At 35.8% G+C, this 22669-nt stretch overlaps 2 protein-coding genes across 3 annotated transcripts in view; both read left to right on the top strand.

The window, feature by feature from the left end:
* The first annotated feature begins 327 nt into the window (after positions 1 to 327).
* On the top strand, positions 328 to 13524 carry LOC149832758 (E3 ubiquitin ligase BIG BROTHER-related-like). The gene is made up of 8 exons (XM_090014693.1): positions 328 to 456; positions 580 to 806; positions 1129 to 1498; positions 1618 to 1658; positions 12101 to 12142; positions 12221 to 12342; positions 12422 to 12530; positions 13300 to 13524. Exons 2-8 carry the CDS (start codon positions 594 to 596, stop codon positions 13354 to 13356), a joined length of 954 nt encoding a protein of 317 aa, XP_089870819.1. The 5' UTR covers positions 328 to 456; positions 580 to 593; the 3' UTR covers positions 13357 to 13524.
* Positions 13525 to 20057: 6533 nt separating this feature from the next.
* The window catches only part of LOC149832757 (protein XAP5 CIRCADIAN TIMEKEEPER-like), a 42778-nt gene continuing 40166 nt past the window's right edge, over positions 20058 to 22669 (top strand). Inside the window, exons 1-4 of one of the 2 annotated variants that reach the window (XM_090014691.1) lie at positions 20058 to 20300; positions 21504 to 21569; positions 21676 to 21740; positions 22106 to 22218. In XM_090014691.1, the coding sequence (XP_089870817.1) occupies positions 20130 to 20300; positions 21504 to 21569; positions 21676 to 21740; positions 22106 to 22218 (415 nt within the window). In that variant the 5' untranslated portion in view covers positions 20058 to 20129. The remainder of the gene's footprint in view (positions 20301 to 21503; positions 21570 to 21675; positions 21741 to 22105; positions 22219 to 22669) is intronic. The other variant, XM_090014692.1, reaches the window with a different exon arrangement.

Below are 22669 nucleotides of genomic sequence, written 5' to 3'. Positions count from 1 at the left end.
AAAGTTTCGTGCATTCTTGGGCAGTTGCTTAATTTGTGCTTGCACATGCGTATTATGCGGTGAGTTGCTTGTGTTCTTAAAAGGCAGGATTTCAGTCATACTTAGCTTCTAAGCCCGTGACAGAGAGAGAAACAGCGCTCTCCCCTTCTTCCACAAAGCAGCGCTGCGTATACGTGTGTGGTTTCCCTGTGCAACTTATCTGTGATTAAAGCTTAAATCCTGTTTCTAATCCTTCAATAGTATCGTGAATAGGAAGGCATACAAGCCAAAGCGATCCTTTTCTCCTCTCCTCTGTGTTTATTCCTCTTTTTCTCTCTCTCTCGAAGTTAACATCATCGTCTTCTCTTTTCTCTGCTTCTTTCCTTCACCCACCAACTCGTTCATTCTTGACCGTCGATCCTGATATCGCCGCTCGCATCCGTCGTCGGTTCTCATCTCCTCTTCTCTTCTTCCACCGTGAGTTCTTTCGTTCCTCTTCTCTTTTTTTTCTTTTCTCTTTTCCTCCTTCGTTTCCTTTTTTTTTTGGTGAGAAAAAATTCTGATTTTTTGTCGGGATTCCGGGGCGTTGGGGATTATAAGGTTTTTGGCGGTGGATGGAGAATTCAAAGGCGAACAATGCGGCCGGTAAGGAGAACAAGGAAAACCCCGCCGTGGAGTCGCAGAACGGCATTGTCGACGCTGCTGATGGATCGGATTCGGTGGTGCCGGCATTGGCAGCGGCGCCGCCGCAGCCCGCCAGGAGGCCCTTCACCAGCCTCAGCCAGGTGGACTCCGACCTCGCCCTTGCTCGGACACTGCAGGAACAGGTTTCGATTGCAAGAAAAGATGTAGTTTTTTTTTTATTTCTTTTGGTTTCTTTATGTTTTCTGTGGCTAATTGGTTTGTCTTTTTTGGACTCTTTTTGTGAATTGCGCAAAGATTGAATTGTTTTGATTGCAAGAAAACTCCAGTTTTCTCTGTTTTTGTTTTTTGGGTTTCTTCTTGTTTTGTATTAAAAATTTTTGGGAGACTTTTTGTGAATTGTTCGAAAAGATTGAATTTTGATTCTAGGGTTTTGTTGCGATCTTTTTCGTTTCTGCCCCCCCCCCCCCCCCCCCGCGTTTTGGTATTCTGCTATGTGGGGAGTAGGAACGGGCGTATATGATGTTGAGGATGGCCGGAGATCCTGGCGAATATGCGAGTTCATTGAGCGAAAGCTATGGTTACGAGGATGAAGTGGATCATCTGCACGACAATGAAGATGTGGAAAGCCATGAAGGGGAAGAAGAAGGGCGTGAGAATGTGAATGGTGAGAATGGGGGTGTTGGTGATGAAGCAGATGAAGAAGAAGACGAAGAAGAAGATGATGATGATGACGATGATCTGTTTGATGTGCACACACGCGAGGAGATTGATCCAGCTGCATTTGAAAGCGATGAGGCTTATGCAAGAGCACTCCAAGAAGCTGAGGAGCGAGAATTGGCGGTTCAGATGATGGCTTTCGTGGGGATCAACGAGTGTGAGTGATCGCCCCCTCGGTTCCATTTGTTAAGCTTTCTGTTTCTTATGGAAATGAATATTCTTTATGATGGGTGTTAAGTAAAATCTGATAAAAATTGAATTTTGTTGCCTTTGCAGGGGAGTCGGACGAGGGTGATGACAATGGCAGCAATTCTCAGGTATCCTTTAGAAAGTCTTAATCTCTCATCCTTCATGTGTTTGCCTGTTTAGAGGACAAATATGTGATTAAGAGTAAAGGAATAATATTATTAAAATTATTAGCCGTGCTCTAGTCATATCCAGGTTAGTTATTTTTCTTATAACCTACATGTAGAATTCCATTCATTTCTTTCTGGTGTGTTCTTAGGATCTTGCATTTTGGCCTCCGTTGGCTTGTGTTTGCTTATCTATAAACCCATTTTTTATGTGATTGTTCCTGTTGTTCATTTACAAGTAACCCCTTATGGAGTAATATGTCTGTGGAAAGTCTAAAACTGGAATCTGATGCAAACTTCTTGCTTCAGACAATAAGCTTCTTGAGGAGTTCCTTTTTATTGTTGATCTTAGACAAATCTTTACCACGTAGCAGATCTTCACAGTTCAGTTGGCTGGTATTTCACTAGCAGCAACTTAGAGGCTGCGATGCAGATTTTGCTTGTTGATGTCACCTAATATACCAATTTTTCGATGGTTTGACTTGGTAAATATAAATGCAGAAAACCAAGGCGAAACAGCAGTTCTCAGGTTGGAGGATAGAAGAGAAGAGAATGATGAGATCAACATTCTTGTTTTCTGTATCAATTGGAAATCATCCACATGAGAAGCCCCTCTTAACCTTGGATCCTATTTCTGATTTCAGTTGACAGTTTCTAAGGATACATGCATATAAATGTATAAACATGAATTAAGACTATACAAAGAAATGGTACAACACTTTCAATAATATCATTATTTGGCTTATATGTGTTCACTTTCTGATAGTCCAGTTAAGAAACAGCTTTGTTATTGAAGGAGTGCTCATGTTGAAACTATTACATCTATCTAGTTTGAAGGTGTGCCCTTGATGTGCTTCTCCTTGAGTTTTGTGTATATTTTTTCTCATGAGCTGATTAATTGTGTTTCTTATCAGATATGTTGCTTGTCATTCTTTGCGTGTTAGGTGTTTGAAATTATCCATTCACAATGTCAATGTTTTCTGCAATTTGACTTAGTGTGGATACTTGAATAGTGATTCCTTAGAGAACTTGGGGTTTTGGGTCACTCATCTCAATTGAGCTTGAAGCAAATTGGTTGTCCAACTTTCATCTCATGGTTACAAATTGAGAAATCACTTATTTTCTTCATTTACATTTTTTCCTTTTCCCTCTGTGTTCCACTTTTTTGTCTCAACTTATTGTTTCTTACTAATTTCTGCAATCATGTACCCATCGCTTTCTTTGATCATTCTTCATAGATTCCGAGCATCATTATGTTCTCATCTGTCTTAATCTTACTTCATGTTGCTTCTATTTACCTGGACTTGTTTAAGTAGCTGGTAATTTTTGTTAAAACCTATAGCATGTGTTTTTTATTTATCAAACACCATAATAGTTCTGTCCCTGATTGATGATTCCTTTAGGAATTACATCCAAACTAAAGGAAGATACGAAGCTGTTTAACTCTTTTATATTGGCTGAATTTCTAGGATGATTTTTTATTTCTTCTTTTCTTATCTTTTCTTTAAAAGAATGAAATAGAGACATTACATGCAATCCCAGATTGAAGATTTTCTTGCATAATTTGTTATATTTTGGCAGTGTTTTGATGTTTTTTTTTTCTATGTAATTATTTATGTTATTTAAATAATTTTACAAGCATCTGGGTGTTCTTTTCTTTTTTTATGTTGTTGAAAGAAATGAAACAAAATACGGGGTCTTTTATATATTTATATTTTATGTTTTTATTTCTCTTGTCATGCTCCTCCCTCTGCTCTTCTCACGTTCTTCTTTTCCCAGTGGCCATTAAACCCACCATCAATCATGATTTGACTATCGATTAGTCGCTCCTCCTCCTCCCACCTACTCATTAAACCCAACCAGCATTAGGCTGTCCATGACCTAATTTGGTCTCTTTCTTCTCTCTTTTCCTTTTCCCACCCAGCACTAGGTCAACTATGACCTGATTGGACCATGTCCTCATCCTCTAGTTTTCTTCTCCAATCCACTGCTAATTCCAACCAACATCTGGTCAACCAGGACCTGATTCAACTTTTCTTCCTCCTCTCCCATGCCTATGTTTTTCCTAAACCTGAAAAGCCCTTAGCAGCAGCAAAAGAGAGGGCTGATCCCATGCCTTCTCTCTCTTTTTTACCCATCTGTTGTTGCTACATCTCTCCTTTGTTTTTTTCAAACTCACTCATGTTTAAAAGATATTTTAGCCAAATCTTCCAAACATTTTTTTATTTGATATTTTTATTTAACAATACTGTTTATGTTTATTGTTTATAGACAGTAAACATGAATGCATCCAAACAGGGAATCTATTTGAAGTTAGCCTCCTTAACTATTCACCTTCTTCAATTGGCATTGCCTACAATCCTTAAATCAACCTGTCAAGAATTGGTACTCTGCTTCCTTGTAAGTGCAGAGCTTGTTTGATCAATCCTGCACTTTCAGCAAATTTTTACCCAGTATTACTACCATTTTTTTGCATCTTGCAATATCAATCATGTTCGCATGTTATTTCCCTTTTTTTTGGTTCATAAGTATGTTAAATCATCTCAAAAGCATGTCGCAAGGGCGTCCTTAGGCTTCATGTATTGATCACCACATTGCGTGGTCTACATGGTACTCAATATGTAGCATAATATGGTCTGCATATGCTTATGTTGCCCATTCCAAGATGCACACTAGTTCCAACTTGCTCTCCTCTCTGGAAAAAGCAACTGGTGTGCTGATCTTGCTGAATCTTCGATCAAAGTGTAACAGTATTATGGAATAAAAGCTATTTTGAAATCTTGCCCTTAAGGAACCCTATGATCCATTGAGGATTGAAGAAGGCACACTTCCCTGCTTTTTTGCCAGTTGTTCACCCTAGTCAAAATATTATTGTCCCTTGCATGGTTATCTAGTAGGGGTGACTTGTGAATGGCACCAAGCTGAAGGGATGTCAGAGTTCAATACCCACGGGTGTGTATCCCTTGCTGCGAAAACAAAGAAGATGTACTCTTTGGTGGGCAAGGGAACCTGGGTTTTTTATAACAATGAACTCGTGAGGGAGGTGTTTTTTCCAGTTATCTAAAAAAAAGTGTTGTTATTGTTGTTAATTCCGAGAGCTTTCTAAGCTATTTAATAAGCTCTTAGCTAGGTTATCTTTATGCTTTGGAACTTGATCATGTATGTCCTTCTTGAAGCCCATCTCTCCTTGATTTTGAACATTTACACTAGAAAATTCTTTAGAAATTATGAAAATACTGAATTATTTGACCATCAGATACCATATGATGTGTTTTGTGAACCAAAGTAGGACTTTGATTGCTGTTAGTCCAATCTATGGTCACAAAGCATAAATGTCTAATACCTTGTAGCACGGTCCTCTTCCTCATCCCTTGGTATTCCAATCAAATGCATACTAAAATTGCCAACTGGATTACTCAAGATAATGCTATTGTAGAGTTCCAAGGTATTATAATCTATTTTGGCATTGTATTTAATATGAGGCTACTTCACCTATCCAAAAAGATTCTGGTAGCTGATCAGCATTTTGTTTGATTTTATCACTAACATTCTTTTTCCAATTTCAAATATATCATTTGCTCTTTCTTTGGTCATTCAATGCTAGTCACTTATGTGACACTTTTGACCATAGTGAAACATGACTTAAGCTGCTGAGTTAATAAACCCTACCTCCATCAATGTTGTAAGTAGCTAATGATACATATCGTTACTATGAGAAATAATCATACACTCGATACGAGTGTGCATCATATCTATATCATATATATCATTACAATACAACTCTGTATTGTACCATATCGTACAATACTCCATTGGCACACTTTAAAAATGGTTGAATCATAATTTTTTCTTTTTGGGTTTTAAAGACCTCTTGAGGGTCGACTCCCTCATTTGTATAAAGGCCATTTGAGGGTTATCCACACAGCCTAGGAGTAGTGAGAGCGATTTGTGGGTCAATTTGTGTGCAAGAAAGAAAACTTTTGCGGTTTGCTAAAGTAATAGTGCATTTCTACCATTTTGTCACTCAAGAAAGTGGATTAAGGTAAAAAAAACTTATTCTTTGCTTCTTATTGAGCTTTTTTTTACAGAAGATGGCATCAAATGATCCCACATGACAGTGAGACACTCAAGTAATGAGTGAAACCCGATTGAAAATCTAATGCAACTATTGTCATAATATATTTTTTGGGTGGTATCTTTCGGTTGAAGCATCGTTTAGTCGAGACACTTCTCAACGTTTTCCCCTATATGTGAAGGAATTTGTCAGATGTCGTAAAATGACAATACCAGCAATTACTCACTGGTCTAAGGAAAAAACAAGAAAAAAGATGAGTGACGCAGCCTAAGCAGGACAAAGATAAGCTCCCTACTTCTGATCCTACAACCCTTAGTAGAAGTAGGAAGTTCTGCAGCAGAAGGGAAAGATGTGGTTGGTGCTAGTAGTAACAGTGTCGCAGGCACAAAAAGAAGAGAAGGAGTTCTTCGAGAGAAGGTAGAGCTAAAGGCTCTATTAGGAGCTTTTTCTCTCTTAGGATTGCTCCTGGGGTGAAACCCAACATTCGTACTGCTACAACTTAACATTTAATTGAGCAAACAAATGTCGCAGTTGGGAGATGGTTCTATAAAGCCTGCATTCCTTTCAATACAAGATTTTTTTTTCATTTTCAGGAATTGGCAAATGTCATAACTAATATCAGACCTAGATATAAAATGTCTTCATATCATGCTTTGAGAGGAAAAATTTTAGATATTAATGTGAATGAAGTGAAGGCATATTATGATGAAATGAGGCGGTCATATAGAGAAATTGGGTGTAGCATCATGGCAGATGGGTGAAGAGACAAAAAGTTAAAGACCTTAATAAATTTTCTTGTCTATTGCCCCAAAGGAACTATGTTTTTGAAGTTGATTGTTTTGTCTGACACACCTAAAATAACAAATGTAGTGCTCAGGTATTTGATCAGGTCATGGAAGATGTTCAACCTCAAAATATTGTTCAATTCATTACAAATAATGCAATAAATTATAGAGCAATAGGTAAAGAATTGACAAAAAATTATGGGTCATTCTTTTGAACCCCGTGTGCTTTCCATTGCATAAACCTCATGCTTGAGGACATCAACAACATGGATGAGATAAAACATACACTTGAATGTTGCTTAGAAGTTACTAAATTTATTTATAATCATCCATGAATTTTGAACCTAAAGAGAAAGTACATTAGTGGTGGTGAGTTGATTCATAGTGCAATTACTAGAGTTGCTACGAATTTTTTAACAGTGCAAAGTCTAGTAAAGAATAGTACTGCACTAAAAAATGTTTTCGTATGCATATCCCCATGCATAAAAACAAAACCAGGAAAATTTATAGATATTATATTTAGAAGTGAATTCTGAGATTCATGTGTTAAATTGTTGAGAATAACTATACCTTTGGTGAATGTACTTCGATTGGTTGACAGTAAAGACAAGCCAATTATGGGTTATCTCTATGAGGCTATGGACAAGGCAAAAGAAGTCATTAGAGATAATTTAAATGGAAAGAAAAATTTGTAATGCCTATATGAAATATCATTTATCATAGGTGGACTGGGCAACTTCATCAACCTCTTCATGCTGCAACATACTATTTAAAACATGTATTTACATACTCCCCTACGTTTAAAATGGATAGCAAAGTTAACAAGGGACTTTTCGATTGCATGGAAAGGTTGAAGTCTGATTGAGTGATTGTTGTTCAAGATCAAATTCATAAAAAAATTAAAATTTATGATAATGCATTATATGATATGGGAAGACGAAACTGTGCCACGATTCGTTTAGGTAATTTATTTTGTCTATTTTAGTTTTAATTTCATATTGTTATTTAATTATGATATTTTGTATGATTGTATTTGTTATTGTCTTATTGATTTTTTATTTTTGATTTTTTTTCAGACATGTGTTGGTCCAGGTTTTGAAGTGATGTTTCATATTTGAGAGCTTTTGTCATTCGTATTCTTAGCCAAACGTGTAGTGTAAGTGGATGTGAAAGAAACTAGAGCATCTTTTAAGCAAATCCATACAAAAAGAAATAGATTACAAAAGGCTCAATGACCTTGCCTACATTCGCTACAACTTACGGCTAAGACAGAGGTATATAAAGTTATAAAGTTTATTTATCATTTTCTTTTTTTATCATACAATGCTCAACAAATTTTAATTTTTTCATGTCATCTTTTTAGGCAAATAAAAAAGTTATCATCAAGAAAGCACAAAGAGCAATTTGATCACATTAGGTTGAAAAATTTTTATGTATTGGATGCATGAATTCAAGAAGAAGCAGACATTTTGAATGAAGATGACATTCAATGGATCAATGTGGAATATAATGAAGAAGCCACGTATATTGGAGATGATGTGAATGTTGAAGAAAGAGGAGAAAAAGAAGAAGAAGATGATGATGATGATGATGATGATGATGATGATGATGATGATGATTGATGTTATATTTTTAAAACCCTTGGTTATTTCATAACACTTAAGTATTCATGAACTTGGTTATTTGTTTTTGTTTATGTAATTTGAAAGTATGAGTCTTCCTACATGTTCTTAATTGCAAGATATTTTAATATTTTGCATTGTTCTTGTAAGATAGTTGATGTTTGATGATGTCTTATGTAGTTCATAGAGACATAAATGTTTCACGTGTGATTTCATGATTGTATTTTGTGCAATTCATCATTTTTTGTATGTTATGATTTTTTTAGATTTTTTGTTATTTTTTCTGATTTTCATGTTTTTTTTTAGAATTTTTAAAAAAAATTTATTAAAAAATTATTAAGATACGATACTGATGCAACTTTTCGTGAAAGTATTTTAAAAGATATTTTTCGATAAAATTCGCTTGTGCAAACCGTGCATCAAATATCAAATTTTCGGTTCACACTAGTGGTGAAGTTCGAGTCGAACACATGGAACGTGTTTAAAAAGACTTTTGTACCCCACGCAAAACAATTTTTATTGTCTTAAATAAAAAATAAAATAAAATAAAATGTGCTACCCTACGCTGAGGGCTAAAAAAAAATAAAAGGGCCTTATTACAACCCAACTTAAAGTAAATGGCCCTCTGGCCCTAAAAAAAATAAAAATAAAGAAAACTAAAATCGGCAAGGGTCTTCTTTTCTTGTGATCTAGCCTCTTTTGTTTGTTTGGATGCTACAGTTGAAGGTCCCTTTCTCAAGGGGCTCTCTGGAGGGCTCTTCGCACAAGAAAACACAAAACAAAATCAGGGAACTACTTTTAAAAAGTAATGTTAGTTATATGAAAATAAAAAATAAAAATCAAAACTAACTAAATCTAACAAACTAATTAATTTGTTTTAACAACTAATTAAAATGTAACAACTTAACAAATTCGAACTAATTGCAATACAAACTAAAACAAATTCTAACTAACTAAATAACAACCAAATCAAATCAGTCTAGACTAACTAGCTATTAAATACTAATTTGACAACTAACTAATAAAAACGTTAAGGCAAATTAACTAACCACTACCGTGAGACAACCAAATAAAATAGAATGTGATCTAAACTAATTAATTTAAAACTAATCTTAACAATGAACTAATGCTGAATTAAATTAACTAATGAATAATCAAAATGTGAAATAAAACAACTAATTAATCATAAAACAAAAATGCTCTAACTATGAACAACCACTAACTCGATGCAACCTAACTAGTTAACATAAAATAAAATAAAACACGCTAACTAGATAACACAGAGAACATTGGAGCTATTATCGGCATGGGCGTCCAGAGACATTGCACGTTATGATAGATTCTGATTTTCAAGAAGTAAAAAAAATGTGCAGTCTGTGAAGATCAAAATCGCGGTGAATCATGTCGGACATGATCAGTGTGATCTGATCAAGTGATCGTTGTATCATGCGATTCACGTATTTGTGTGTAATTGTACAAAGGATGTTGCACACGATCAGACTATTGCACGTTATGAACTACTAATTTTTTCAAAAAATAAATTGAATGTGCTTTGCTTGAATCTGATTAAAACACAAAGAGCATGTTCACGCTAAGAATATGTGTGGTCTGATCAGATGTTCGATCTGCCAGTCACGCACATCAGTGTGAATATGCAGATGACAGTTTTCAAAAAAAAAATTATTTGACGCAAATCAAGATCAGCGTGAACTAGAAGTTGACGTTGTTCTTTTATCCGTATGCAAACCAAACCGGCCTGAAAATATAAATCTACCCTGTGTTTTCTAAACTAAAAAAAAGAGCGAAAAACAAAATAATTATAATCACGAAAATAAAATAGCAAGAAAAGCTACTCTTATGAATCACATATTCCTAATCTAATATGCAGAAAACGAAGATATGAAATCAGACTATCCTAGAAGAAACAATGATGCTGAAAATAAAATACGATGCATGCACTAAATCTAAACTAAATAAAGAGATGGGAGAGAAGAAGCAAACCTCACAGCAGCTTCCGATGGAGGGGTTGAGAAGAAGTGGTTGTTCTCGTAGGTGAACGCACGCTCTGACGACGGGGTAAGAAGCACTGATGATAGCAAAGATCAGAAGAACGATGATACCAAGATCGAAGAAGGGAAGAGACGGAGAAGAATCAGTGATCGAATGAAAAGAGAGAAAGATGAAACGAAGAAGAGAGGGAGATAAGAGGCTGTCGTTTTTCCCAATGGGAGGAAACTAGTCTCTTTCTGCAAAATACTATTTATAAAACACAATTAGGTTAAAAACTATATTTTCTAAAACTCGGTTTAAGTTTTCAAAAATTCTAAAAACTACCTTTTCAAAAACATGTTTTCCAAAGAAAGATTCCTAAAAGAAATAAAATACTAAACAAATCGTCCAGGTGAACTCTATTTGTGCGATTTTTCTTCTTTTTGAAATTAAAACTAACACCCTGAAAAATGTTGATAAGAATGGGTTTTTAATCCATTTTTACGATGGATGATGCATAAAAACGTGAATCTAATATGCATAAATTATGCCGGATCAGATACGATACAATGCATATCTTATTTTGAGCCCGAGTGACATGGGTAAGGAGATACTTACAACCTTGACCTGGATTGGAATTATATCTGATAATGCTGAAGATGACTTTCTAAAGGGTCATAGGTGTTCGTCTTTGACAAACCTTGCATTACCAAAAGTTTTGAAGCAACTGTAAACCATTGTCAGTAGTGGTTAAGATGTTGTGTGCTTATTTCAGCTCAAGAATGAAAGAGAAAAACAATTCATTTGGGATGTTTAGTTATTCTCTCCATCTCTGTTGGTGGGTTCCAACAACAGTTAAATTGGGATTCAACACTAGAATTTAGAAGTCACTAAGGTAATTGCTCTGGTCTGGCCACTCCAGCTCACACGTAATCTCAATTCGGTATCACAAATATTGACTTGGTTCCTCGATATATGCAATAATTTGCCTCTAGTGAGAACTTTTCTGCCCCTTATCACAATATTGACTCTGCTCAGTAGCTATACCGATACACCCTCATGATAAACATAGTCAGTATGCCTTGGTGTGCAAATGCTATTAGTGATTAATAACGTAGAAATAATACACCTTCACATTCCTTTGAAAAAAAACACCTTTTCTCACTGGCCAATGAAGATGCTGAATAAGAAGTAGATGTCTCACTCTTGACCTGGTACCAAGTGAAAGTGTGTTAGTTGCTGCATAAGAGGCATTTAACTTATTCAGCATTCACTTTTTCCTGTTCTTTTTGTGGTATTTTCTGGAGAATGGTAATCTCACTCACGATGGTTGCAACAGTCTCAGATGTTCCTACCAGTTCCCCTTGTGCTTTCTACTCCCTGTGCATATGCCAGGAATATCTCATTTGAATTTTTTTTTTTTAACAATCTTCTGTTTCAAGATCTTCATTTATCTCCACTAGGTAGCATTTAACTTATTCAGTGTTCTCTTTTTCCTGTTCTTTTTGTGGTATTTTCTGATGAATGGCAATCCCACCCACGATGGTTACAACAGAGGTACAGACATTCCTACCAGTTTCCCTTGTGCTTTCAAGGGACAGACGTTCCTACCAGTTTCCCTTGTGCTTTCTGCTCCCTGTGCATATGCCAGGCATGTCTTATTTGAAGTTATTTTCTTTCACTATTTTCTGTTTCAAGATCTTCTTTGCTCCTCTCCACTAGGCACTTTTGGATGCGAACAACTGAGGGCTGCAATAGGCCTTATTTTGTGTCTTGTAATATGTTTAAATGGTTGATAAGCTCATGTGTGATTGAGATCAAGAGAGGAACATACTCCGCCTGACTAGGGCATTTTGGATGGTTTCCTGCGAGAGAGCTATTCCATCTTGAAGTTGACATACAAAAAATTTATCGTGTGCATACTCTTTTCTGCAGGATATGTGGCAGGAGGTTGACCCAGATGAACTATCATACGAGGTATGCAAATTATTCGCTCTTGTAGATCTGATTTGGTGCATTTTCATGGCATTTATGGAGATCTTGTTTGATCAAAAGGAATTGCTTGCACTGGGTGAAGTGGTTGGAACTGAAAGCAGAGGACTGTCTGTAGATATGATTGCTTCATTGCCTTCCTCTAATTATAAAGCAACCGACTCACAAAATGGCACCTCTGAACAGTAAGCGCTACTTGCATTCATGGAATTTTTATAGATCAAATGATTGTTGTGATGACCAAATTTCTGCTGTGGCTAACAGATGTGTGATATGCCGTTTGGATTATGTGGAAGGCGATCGAGTCATCAGTCTTTCATGCAAGCATACATACCATTCTGAGTGTATAAATAATTGGCTTCAAATAAACAAGGTATGCAGTTCAGTGATGAATGATGATTATAAGACCTGTTTGCAGGGTTAGGTCTCCCTCTTGTCCCTTTTGCACTCCCATACTTTTTTTTCCTTCCTGATATTTTTCAAATATATTTTTTTCTTTGACGTAAACAAAACACCCCATTTGGATTTTTCTCTGGAATTTTGTTTATTGTTTCATTTAAATTAAGTTGTAATGATCTTTATATACTGCATTAGGATGGATTCCCATGCTGTTGGGCCCAAGAGCATCTCTCATTAAGCCCTTATGGCTGTCTATGTTTTAGAGTTTTCATGCTTAGGTTTTCTGTCTTTTTGTAATGGCATCTATTGGCCAACTGTGAAGCGCTTGGCCATTTTTTTTCGACAGAGAAAGCTGGGGTTAGGCAGACCCCTACCAGTTATACAACCATATACCATCGGGATTCGAACTTGCAACGTCCCAACACTCAGTGACGTGCACTAACTGCTCCTGACAGACAAGCGGAGACCCCGTTGGTATATGCTTGGCCCCTTTCTCTTAAGGTGCATTTGAATTTATGGGATTGAAATCCAAATTCCATTAAAGTCCTTTTTTCCTTGCTATGGATAAAAGAATTTTGGTAGAACGGGATTCCAGTTCCACAAATCCAAACACACCCTTAGATTGCTATTTGCAGTACTCAACTGCACTATTCGACTGGCTACTTTTAGGTGTATTGAAGCCTTAATTTGCCAAATTAGTTGAAATGCAGAGGCTCAAGTGTTTTGTTTGCACGTTTGTACAGGTCTGTCCAGTTTGCAGCACCGAGGTTTCGACTTCAACAACCCATCAGGAGCAGTGATTTAAATTCTTTCTACTTGGACATGGAGTTAGCCAAAGTTTCTTTCTGGCTTTGCTCTTTGAAAAAATAGTTCTTTGCTTATAAATATTTGACACTACAGTGGGATAAATGGTTAAAATCTCCCTCCCTCACTCCCTCTCTCTCTCTCCAGGAAGTAAATATTAATTAATACACAAGGATGGCTATGTTTGTAATTTGCATTCCACAGAAGAACCCAAATGACTTGGTTCAAACAGATTGGTCAAACCGAGGGGTTTTGAAGATTTGAATTTAGAAAATATGTCTGGTGCTTGATGCTACCTGCGATTTTGGGTGAGGTTCAGGGATGGAATGGCTTGGCGGGGATATTTGGGAGGGAAAATGGTCACATAAGGGGGGATGGGAGATGGGGGAAAATACCATACTTGTTTAGAAGTGCTGAAAGGCACGAGTTTTGGGATTAATCCAAATGTTTGCTGGAGCTCTATCACGTGATTTCGAGAATAGGGGCTTCTATGATTTTTTTCCCACTCATCTAAATCGTTTTCTGATGTTTGTGGGGCCCCTCATCCAAAATGGCCTTTGGGGTGTGGTTGAATGTTCAGAATGTGATGTAATTGGAATCTAATTTCATTGCAAGTATTAATCCATTTTTATCAAAGTTTTCATAAAAAAGAGGAGGGAAGAATTTTTTATGAAATTGGATTTCAATTCCACCTGATTCGATGCATCCAAATAGGCTCTAGGTTGCGAAATTGGATTTGAGTGGTATTAGGCTCTAATCCCTAATAAATTCTTTCATAACAACTTGGGGAAAAGAGAAATTTGATAGAATTGGATTCCATTTCTATTCATTTTCACTGATCCAATGTCCAAACGCACCTTTGTGGTGCTTTATAAAATGACTATTGTATGGTTAATTTGACCTGATTTTTTAAAAACCTTTTAATTTTTCATGATGTTCAAAATTGCAAATATTAGGACCTTTTAACCCTTCGCAACTGCGAATTAAGATCTTATTGCAATAAAATTGTACCGCCCATCGGTTAGTCCAACTCACTTAAATTCACAATGGCAAGTTTTTTTTTATGTGGTCCGCATGATCTCACATAAATTTTTTTGCAATTTTTTTGTGAAACTGAAACCACAAAAATTCTAAATATCCTATGCATTCACATATACGTCAATATTTTGCATAACTATATTTGTGAGACTTCACTTAAATTGAAGCCACTAAAATTGCATTGTTGTATATAATTCACGATTTTGCATACATATATTTGTGACAATCCTAAAGGTTCACGATTTTTTTTTTTCAAATGAATTGAGTATTTGTGATTTTAATTGTTTTCGGGGTTATGCAAAACAATAAGATTTTTTTGAAACAATCAAAATTTTGCTAATCATTAGGTTTTTTGCAAATATATTTATGCGAATTTGTAAATTATATGCAAAAAATATGATATATGCAATTTTAGTGGTTTCCGTTTAAGTGAGAATATGTTTAAGCAAATTTTAGTGGTTTTAGTTTTTTAAGTAGAGTTTCACATATAACAACCCAAATAAGAAATAAACATTCAAATGATTTGAAAACATATAAACAATGACTTTATATATAAATCATCCAACAATATTTTTAGTTTAAATATTCAAATCATTTAAACATTCAACAATGCTTTTAATATAAACATTCAAATTATTTAATGGCATTCAAATAACTTTATATAAAAGTTTATTCATGAAAACATTCAATCAATGACATTATATTCAAATCAATGACATTCAAATGTCTTTATATAAAAAATTCTTTCATAGAAACATTCAAATAACATTATATACAAATCAAGGAGTTACAATGTTGAATTTTGAATACATACAAAAAAATAAAAATAAAATGTTGATCTACAGTTGAGGATGTTGTGATTGCCGCGATCGTAGCTCCTCGATGATTTTATTTCTATTCTCTTTAAGGCCAACTTGAGTACATATCATATCTTCTTGAGTACGTATCATATTCTTCAGTATGTGAATTTCTTCAAGCGCAACAACCAACTCTCTCACCGATCCACTTAAGATCTTTTTGTGCCTCTCACTAACTCTCTCCTCTCCTTTAAAGGCCCTATTTTCTGTTGAAGAACATACAACTTGCTGGGCTGCTACAAAATCGTGATTAGTGTTACGTGCCTTGGACAACAAGTCAATGTCTTCATCACCCTCGCATCAGTCTTGAAGCTTGAAGAGGAATATTGTGAGGTAATCATTCATCGGATCCTTTATGGCATGCAATATAAATTTGCTAACTACGCGAGGGTGACTGGTTAGTTGCTAAACAAACTCAAACTGCTTAACAACTCGGCTAACCATTTGGCGTTTAACTTCATTCATGTTGTACAACCAAATATCCTTCTTCACGATGTCCTTCACCCCCACAACCATATCGACATTCCCCTCCTTCTCAAACGCGCCTTCATAGGGGCACCAACTTAGTTATATTTTTTTTATAGTTAGGCCTATAAACATGCATTTATTAAAAATACATATGAAATATCAAGATCAATACTTATGTTTTTCCTAGTCAACCTGTGAAGCGATACAACACATTTGACACGTGACATGCGAAGACCTACCAATCTTCGATCATGGCCCTCTTCGTTGCATGATCGACTCTATATTGCGATACATAAAAATTTATGGGCAACATCACGCATTTGAGGTCTTTCAATAGATATATGCTCATATATTCAAACATGCATAGCAATAATTAACAAGGATTAATATACAATATGTATCAGAATACAATATATAAGTATATGAATAACTCTAAATCAAAAGTTTAGGTATAACGAAGGAATAAATACCTCCAACAACACCAATATCTCGGCAAAGTTTTTCCTTCTGCTCCTTGTGCTACTCAAATTTGTATACAAGTGTGTAAGTGTGGTTGCAACCTATGCATATTGATCAATGTGATCCAGGTTTTTCAACAGTTCGATGTACGATACATGAACCAACTTTTTACCAGTGTCGCTGAATAAGCATAAGCTAAAACTCTGTATCAAGAATGCTCTCACCATCTTGTTCACCCTACTACCACCATTGCTTCAAGCATACAATAGTTTCACATTCATTTTCCTCGCTTTATTGGGGTCATAGTAAAAAATCTTGATCTTATCGCCCTCGAAGAAATCATCATTTGCTTGCAAATAAATATCACACAATTGCTTGAAATCTTTCTATCATTGTCCACTAACTGGCTCTCCATGGCATTTCAGTCTGGTTTGTGTTACATCCTCCAGCGTGATAGTCATCTCAAGATCTCTAAATTGAAATATATTGGTTGGTGGATTCCAAAATTGTACAACAACCTTTAAGATGAGGTTATTGATGTTCTATGATGTGATCTCCAAGAATTTATGAAAATGCATTTGTTCCAACAACTTCTTTGCTTCTTCCGTTGGTGTTGAAGACCATTGATATGTTTGGTTTTAATAGAACCAGTGCATGCAGGATGTTGGCTTTTCTATCAATTGACTGAGAATCCTACAATCCAAATTAATTTTATTAAAATGAGTCAATTTTAATGAAAAATAGCAACATTAAACTAATTAGTGATTGAATGTATATATATGTATAATAATAATTTCAATTGCATTCGTGAATAATAGCAATATATGTCTCAATTTAATCAATAAAATCAATCAATTTCAATGAATTTCTGCATGTTTCACAAATATTTGACAAACTAATCAAAGTCGATTTCACTAAATAGTATCAACATTGGACTTCTGAACGGTGTTCATATTCAATCCAACAACATAACCATTACTTACATCTACTTCTTGAGAAGGGTCCACATTAACCTCAGACCCTTTGTCAGGTACCTTCTCCATCCTCTCATCGCTGCCACTACAATTGGCCGCATCTCTAGTTTCATTTATTCTGGCATTGAGGTTAGCAACGACCCAAGTGCCAGCTAATGGGTCACTCTCTGCCTCCTTAAATGCTTCCGAAATGAGAGACAATATTTTGCCTACAAACTGCTGAACTTTTGTTGCACAATCTACCTTAGATAAGGGCACTTTGACATTTATAGTTGTTAATTGTATGACAATTCAATTTTTTCTTCCAGCTAGATGTTTAAGCACTTGTATATGATTATCGAAGGTACATTTTTTGTGAAAAACATTAGACACCCACATTTTTTGCTTTGGATATAGCTCCCCCTCTATCCACTTTTGCACACTAAGTTGTGCTTTCAAATTACTAGGATGACCCAGTTCATAGTTCTTCGTTGGTTTTTGTTGTACTACAACAATAGAAGACATTGTAGGTGTTGACCCCTTTATTATCTTCTTCTTATTGACCATATTACATTAAGAAACAAATTTAAATTTTCTACAACAATGAGACATAATATTGAAAAAACATTACAAAAAATAAACAAACTTTTTGTGTTTTAAAAAGCATTAAAAAAAGAGAGAACATTGTGCTTACCGAAAATCTTGAGAAAACATTTCATTTAAAAAAAATAAAACAAAAGAAAACACTGTTTGATCCAACCATTAAACAAAAGAAAACAATGTTTGATTCAACCATTAAACAAAAAAAAATATTGTGCTTAACGAAAAAACGTCATCGATGGTTGAACTGTGATGATATGCCTCCTATGAATAGTTGCCGAAAATAGTTGACGGAAGGAAATCAGGACGGAGACCATTGGTTGAAGACAAAAGACAAAAAAAAAATCTAAGATTATGCAAAAATAATTAGGTTGGGGACCACATTGGGTTTATATATGAATCAAGAAAATATTCATAAAAAAAATCACATATTTGTTATAATTGCATAAATATTTAAGTACGATATTTGTGATGTAAGGCTATTCCCAAATTAGTTTATGCGAGATCATGCAATATATGTGAATAAGTAAGATATTTGTGAATTTAATGGTAAGTAGAGTTTCGTAGATAAATTTACATGATTTCTGGAAGTATATATGAAAAAGTAAAATATTTGCAAATTTTGTGGTAAATGGAGTTTCACACATAAATTTATGTGATTTTGTGAAAGATATGTGAAAGCGTAAGATATTTGCGATTTTGATAGTTTCAATTTCACAAAAAAATCACAAATAAATTTATGTGAGTTCGTGAGGACCGCATAAAAAATGTGTGATTCTTGATTTAAGTGAGAGTTGGACCTAGCTGACGAGCTGTCTAATTTTATTGTAATATGGTCTTAATTCATAGTTGCAAAGGATAAAAAGGTCCTAACGATGTCAGATATTTGTGATTTTAGACATCAGATGAATATAAAAAATTATAAGATTTTAAAAAATCTGATCAAATTATTGATACAGTCATTTTCTGTTTAAAATCCAGGTTCATGTGGGGGCATAACAAGGGTTACTGCATATTGCAATTTCCAACCAATCTTTTCATGTTTGCTCCTAAGAATGCGAGAGGGGCTTTAAACTTATTGAGCTGAGAGCAAACTCACTTGTTCACAAGGAAAAAGATATTATTTAAAATCTGGAAGCAATGTGATTATGAACTCTGAATTTATTTGCAAGCCAAACACACAACCACTTGTTCTGTATTGCATTTTGATGTCAAATATATCTAAAATATATTTAGTAGTACTTAATGAGCTTATACGAGCTTAGCCATGCTGAACAATTGTTATTTGTGTTCACCTAGTTATGAGTTCCTTACTAGTTGAGCCATGAGCTGCTTGTCTCATTCCCAACACTAAGTTATGCTAATAATTGGCAGTATAAGATCTGTTGGGTTACCAACCCGGGCTCGGCTTGTTTGGTAGGAGCAGCTAGTGCATGCCACTTTGTGTTTGACTTGAATTAGGGATATCTGTGGACCGGGGTGGGGGGCAGGGGACAAGGTCTCCACCCCCAGACTGTTTTAAAATTTCACCTTCCATCCCCGCCTCCATCCTTATATCAGTTTTGATTTTAACCTCCATCCCCGTTTCATGTCCTCCATCCCCGATCCAAACGGGGCGAGACGGAGTGTGACCCCGTTTCTCCTTGGTCCACTATCATCTTTAAAGAGTATTTTAGCATTTTACTAACATAAACAGGGGATGGGGTAGGGTAGGGTGGGGGAAAGCATAAGTCCATCCCTGCACGGGTTTTGATTTTAACCTTTTCCATCCTCGGTCCAAATGGGGGCTAGGCTGGGCTGGCCCCATTTTTTCCTGGCCCACTGCCATCCCTAACTTGAGTATAGTTGAAAAATGTGGTATGTTTGAAATAGTAGTTAAAAAAATTGTTTTGCTTCATAAAATATTAGAAAATATCGGAAAATATCAAGATATATGGCGTTAAAAATGTAAATAACAATTGTAAAACAAAAAGTGTTAATAGTGTTTGATGATGCGACACGCTATTGTCATATTCTTTAAATTGGCGATACCTTGAAAACATAAAAACTTTTTTTGTGTGATATTTTTCAAAATATTGACATTATTTGTTGCAGAAATCTACAATTTGAAAACATAATAAATAAATAAAACTAAGTAGTGAAAATAAAAGTTGCAATAATATCAGGTGAAATTTCGATAACTTCTCGATATATTAAGTAAGGCGATATTTTGAATGTCTCCTTTTATGTGTAGTATTTGTTTTGGTGACAGAGAAATATGAATACTAGCGAACCGCCGCACACCTATATATAAAGGGAGAGAGGCCCGTCCTCCCCGCGAGGAAGAGCTGCTTTCTTCGAGAGAGAGAGAAGAGGAGAAGAGGGAACAAGGGAGGAGGAGGAGAAAGGAGAGCGATGGCGGGGATGGGCGACGGGTACGTGGGTACGGCGCAGGACTCGGTGAGGATAAGGAGATTGGAGAAGCAGAGGGAGGCCGAGAGGCGGAAGATCCAGGAGCTCAAGAACAAGTCCGCCTCCGCCGGCGGCCAGAGCGGCCTCCTCCAGTTCGGCTCCGGAACGTCGGAGGTGAGTGCGATCGTCGCACCGTCATCTTCTCCGTCTCTCTGTTTGTTTGGATGTGAATTGGTTGATTCTTCTGTACAATTAGGGTTTTGTTTTTGTTTTTCGAACGAAGAGTTGTCTCTGGACGTCTTGATGGAGGGAAATTTTCTTACTTCTCCTTATTATCTCGGGCGAATTTGAAGTAGGGATTTGATAGGGGAGTTTGGTGTTTTTGCTCGTAATCTTGGGTTAATTTGAGGGTGTTGACGGCTTTGGTTTTCGATGGCGGAAATTTCACGTATCTTTGTTGAGGCTGAATTTGAGCTAGAGATTTTTTAGATGGATCTTTTGCGTTTGTTTTGGGGAAATTGCACCCTTTTTGCTAACTGTTTCTGGTGAACTTGAGCTAGGGTTTTCAGTTTGCTTTCACTTTCGATGGAGGAAGTTTCGCCCTTTTTACCTCTCATCTTGGGTGAATTTGTGGTTTTTGGATCGGTTTTACTGTCTAATGTCCTTTTTTTCTTTCCTCTATCCTCTATATGTATTTCTTAAATATGTTGGTGCACTTTTTCGTGGTTTAAATTACGTTCTACATGATGTCCTCGTAGTTTATTTGTTCATTCCCATTTTAAAGCATACTTTAGAACGAAAAACTAGGGTTTAAAAAATGGAGCGTTTTTTGTGAAACAAATTGCATTCCGTCCAATTGGAAATTCACGATCTGCATATCCTGGTTTGGGCGATTAACTAGGTTGGATGTGAAGCCTTGCTTATCATCTCTATTGGGCTAACCTTGCTGTAGCGCTTCATTATTCCTCGCATCTCTAAATACCTTGGTTATGATCTCTATTGGGTTTAGTGTTGCTTTAAAGGTTTCCCTGAGATTATATTGAAGTTTGCAAACCACGGGACAGCCACTAGAGGCATAATGTGTGTGCATTTTTATGGTTTCCAAACTCTGAATGGGGGTTCGCATTTAGTAATGGCAAAAACGAAATTTCAGCCAAACAACGAGTTTAGTTGCCGGGACAGATATAACCCTTGCCTCACCTGTCTGATAGTACCCAACATAACTGCCAAAGCTTCGTCTTCTTCCCATCAGCCTACCAGTAACTATTGCATTCGTTCTCTTGTTGCTTGCAGATTTTGTAGTACATATTTAAAATGGGCGGTTAACAATGCTGTTATGTTAATGTGACTGAAATACATCTTCTTTGTGATTTGCAGATACTTGAGACTGCTTTCAAAAAGGAAACTGTTGGGCTTGTTACCAGGGAGCAGTATGTTGAGAAGGTAGTTTGAAAATCTTTTCCAGAATATATTATTGTTTAATATTGAAGCCTTGCCTTGCATTACTGCACTTTGATATGTTGATGATGGTTATGTTCATTTTTTCCAGAGGGTTAACATTCAAAACAAATTTGAGGAAGAAGAGAAGGAAAAACTTCAGAAGCTGCAACAAGAGTAAGAACAACCTTATTTCAATATGCTTGTGCGTGCCTCAATAGTCAAAGGCATTAGGAAACGCCTAGGTATTGGCCTCTACCGGCACAGATATCAATATAATAATTTAAAAAATAAAGAAATATAAATGTGATAAATCTGAAATGTTTTATAAAAAAGTTACTGAAGGAGTATGCTTTGTAACAATTATATGAAAAGTATACTTTTAATTGCACTTCATGTAAGTTCTACTAGGTTTTGCCTGTGTCACTCAGGAGTCAGGAACAATTTTGACTACTAAGTTTCACTATTAGAAATAATTGCAAAGCAGCTGAAACCTTTTCTTTGAGGGTTTTAACTCTTTACATGCTCATGAAAATTTCAAGGGAGGAGGAGCTTCAAATGCAAAAGAGGAAAAAAAGGAGGGTAAAGGGGAACTCACGCCTCTCATTTGCTGATGAAATTGACAATGGAAGTGAAGAAGAGGATGAAGAAGCTAGTAAGTTTCCTCTTGTTTTAAACTTGAAATGATACTTGATTACTTACACATAATTAATATTTACATGACCATGCAAGAATCATGCTGTGCACAACATGGTTAGAAATTATGGACCTTTGGCTAGTGGATTATGAGAAAAGCCATTCTGCTAATGCATAAAGAAATATTGTGAAAAATTGGGAATTTAATCCTTGTCTAGTTAAGGTGTTTCCAGCTGAGCCTACTCTTGCAACATTGTCTTATTTTGACATAAGACTGTATGCATCAAGTATGCCTGTGTTTTGATTTTAAATTTGTGCAATTTATTTTGTAAAATACTTCAGGTAAATCGTGTTAAAAGTGTGAACTTCAAGGCTTGATGTGTATGTTTTAAAGTGAAGCACTTGCTTTAGGACTTAAAGCATTAACTTTAGGGGCTTTAAGACATGCACCGCAGACCAAGGCACATGCA

The sequence above is a fragment of the Nuphar pumila genome, chromosome 7, assembly GCF_984573655.1.
Source record: "Nuphar pumila chromosome 7, dmNupPumi1.hap1.1, whole genome shotgun sequence".
In the NCBI taxonomy this organism is placed as follows: Eukaryota; Viridiplantae; Streptophyta; class Magnoliopsida; order Nymphaeales; family Nymphaeaceae; genus Nuphar; species Nuphar pumila.
This window is presented reverse-complemented; position numbering and strand designations above follow the sequence as displayed.

What these genes read in the sequence shown, in the direction of transcription:
- LOC149832758 (XM_090014693.1), top strand. Translation starts at nt 594, where the DNA reads ATGGAGAATTCAAAGGCGAACAATGCGGCCGGTAAGGAGAACAAGGAA. An exon ending in TTTCGTGGGGATCAACGAGT is followed by an intron (nt 1,499 to 1,617) that starts GTGAGTGATCGC and finishes TTGCCTTTGCAG; the next exon opens with GGGAGTCGGACGAGGGTGAT. An exon ending in ACAATGGCAGCAATTCTCAG is followed by an intron (nt 1,659 to 12,100) that starts GTATCCTTTAGA and finishes TCTTTTCTGCAG; the next exon opens with GATATGTGGCAGGAGGTTGA.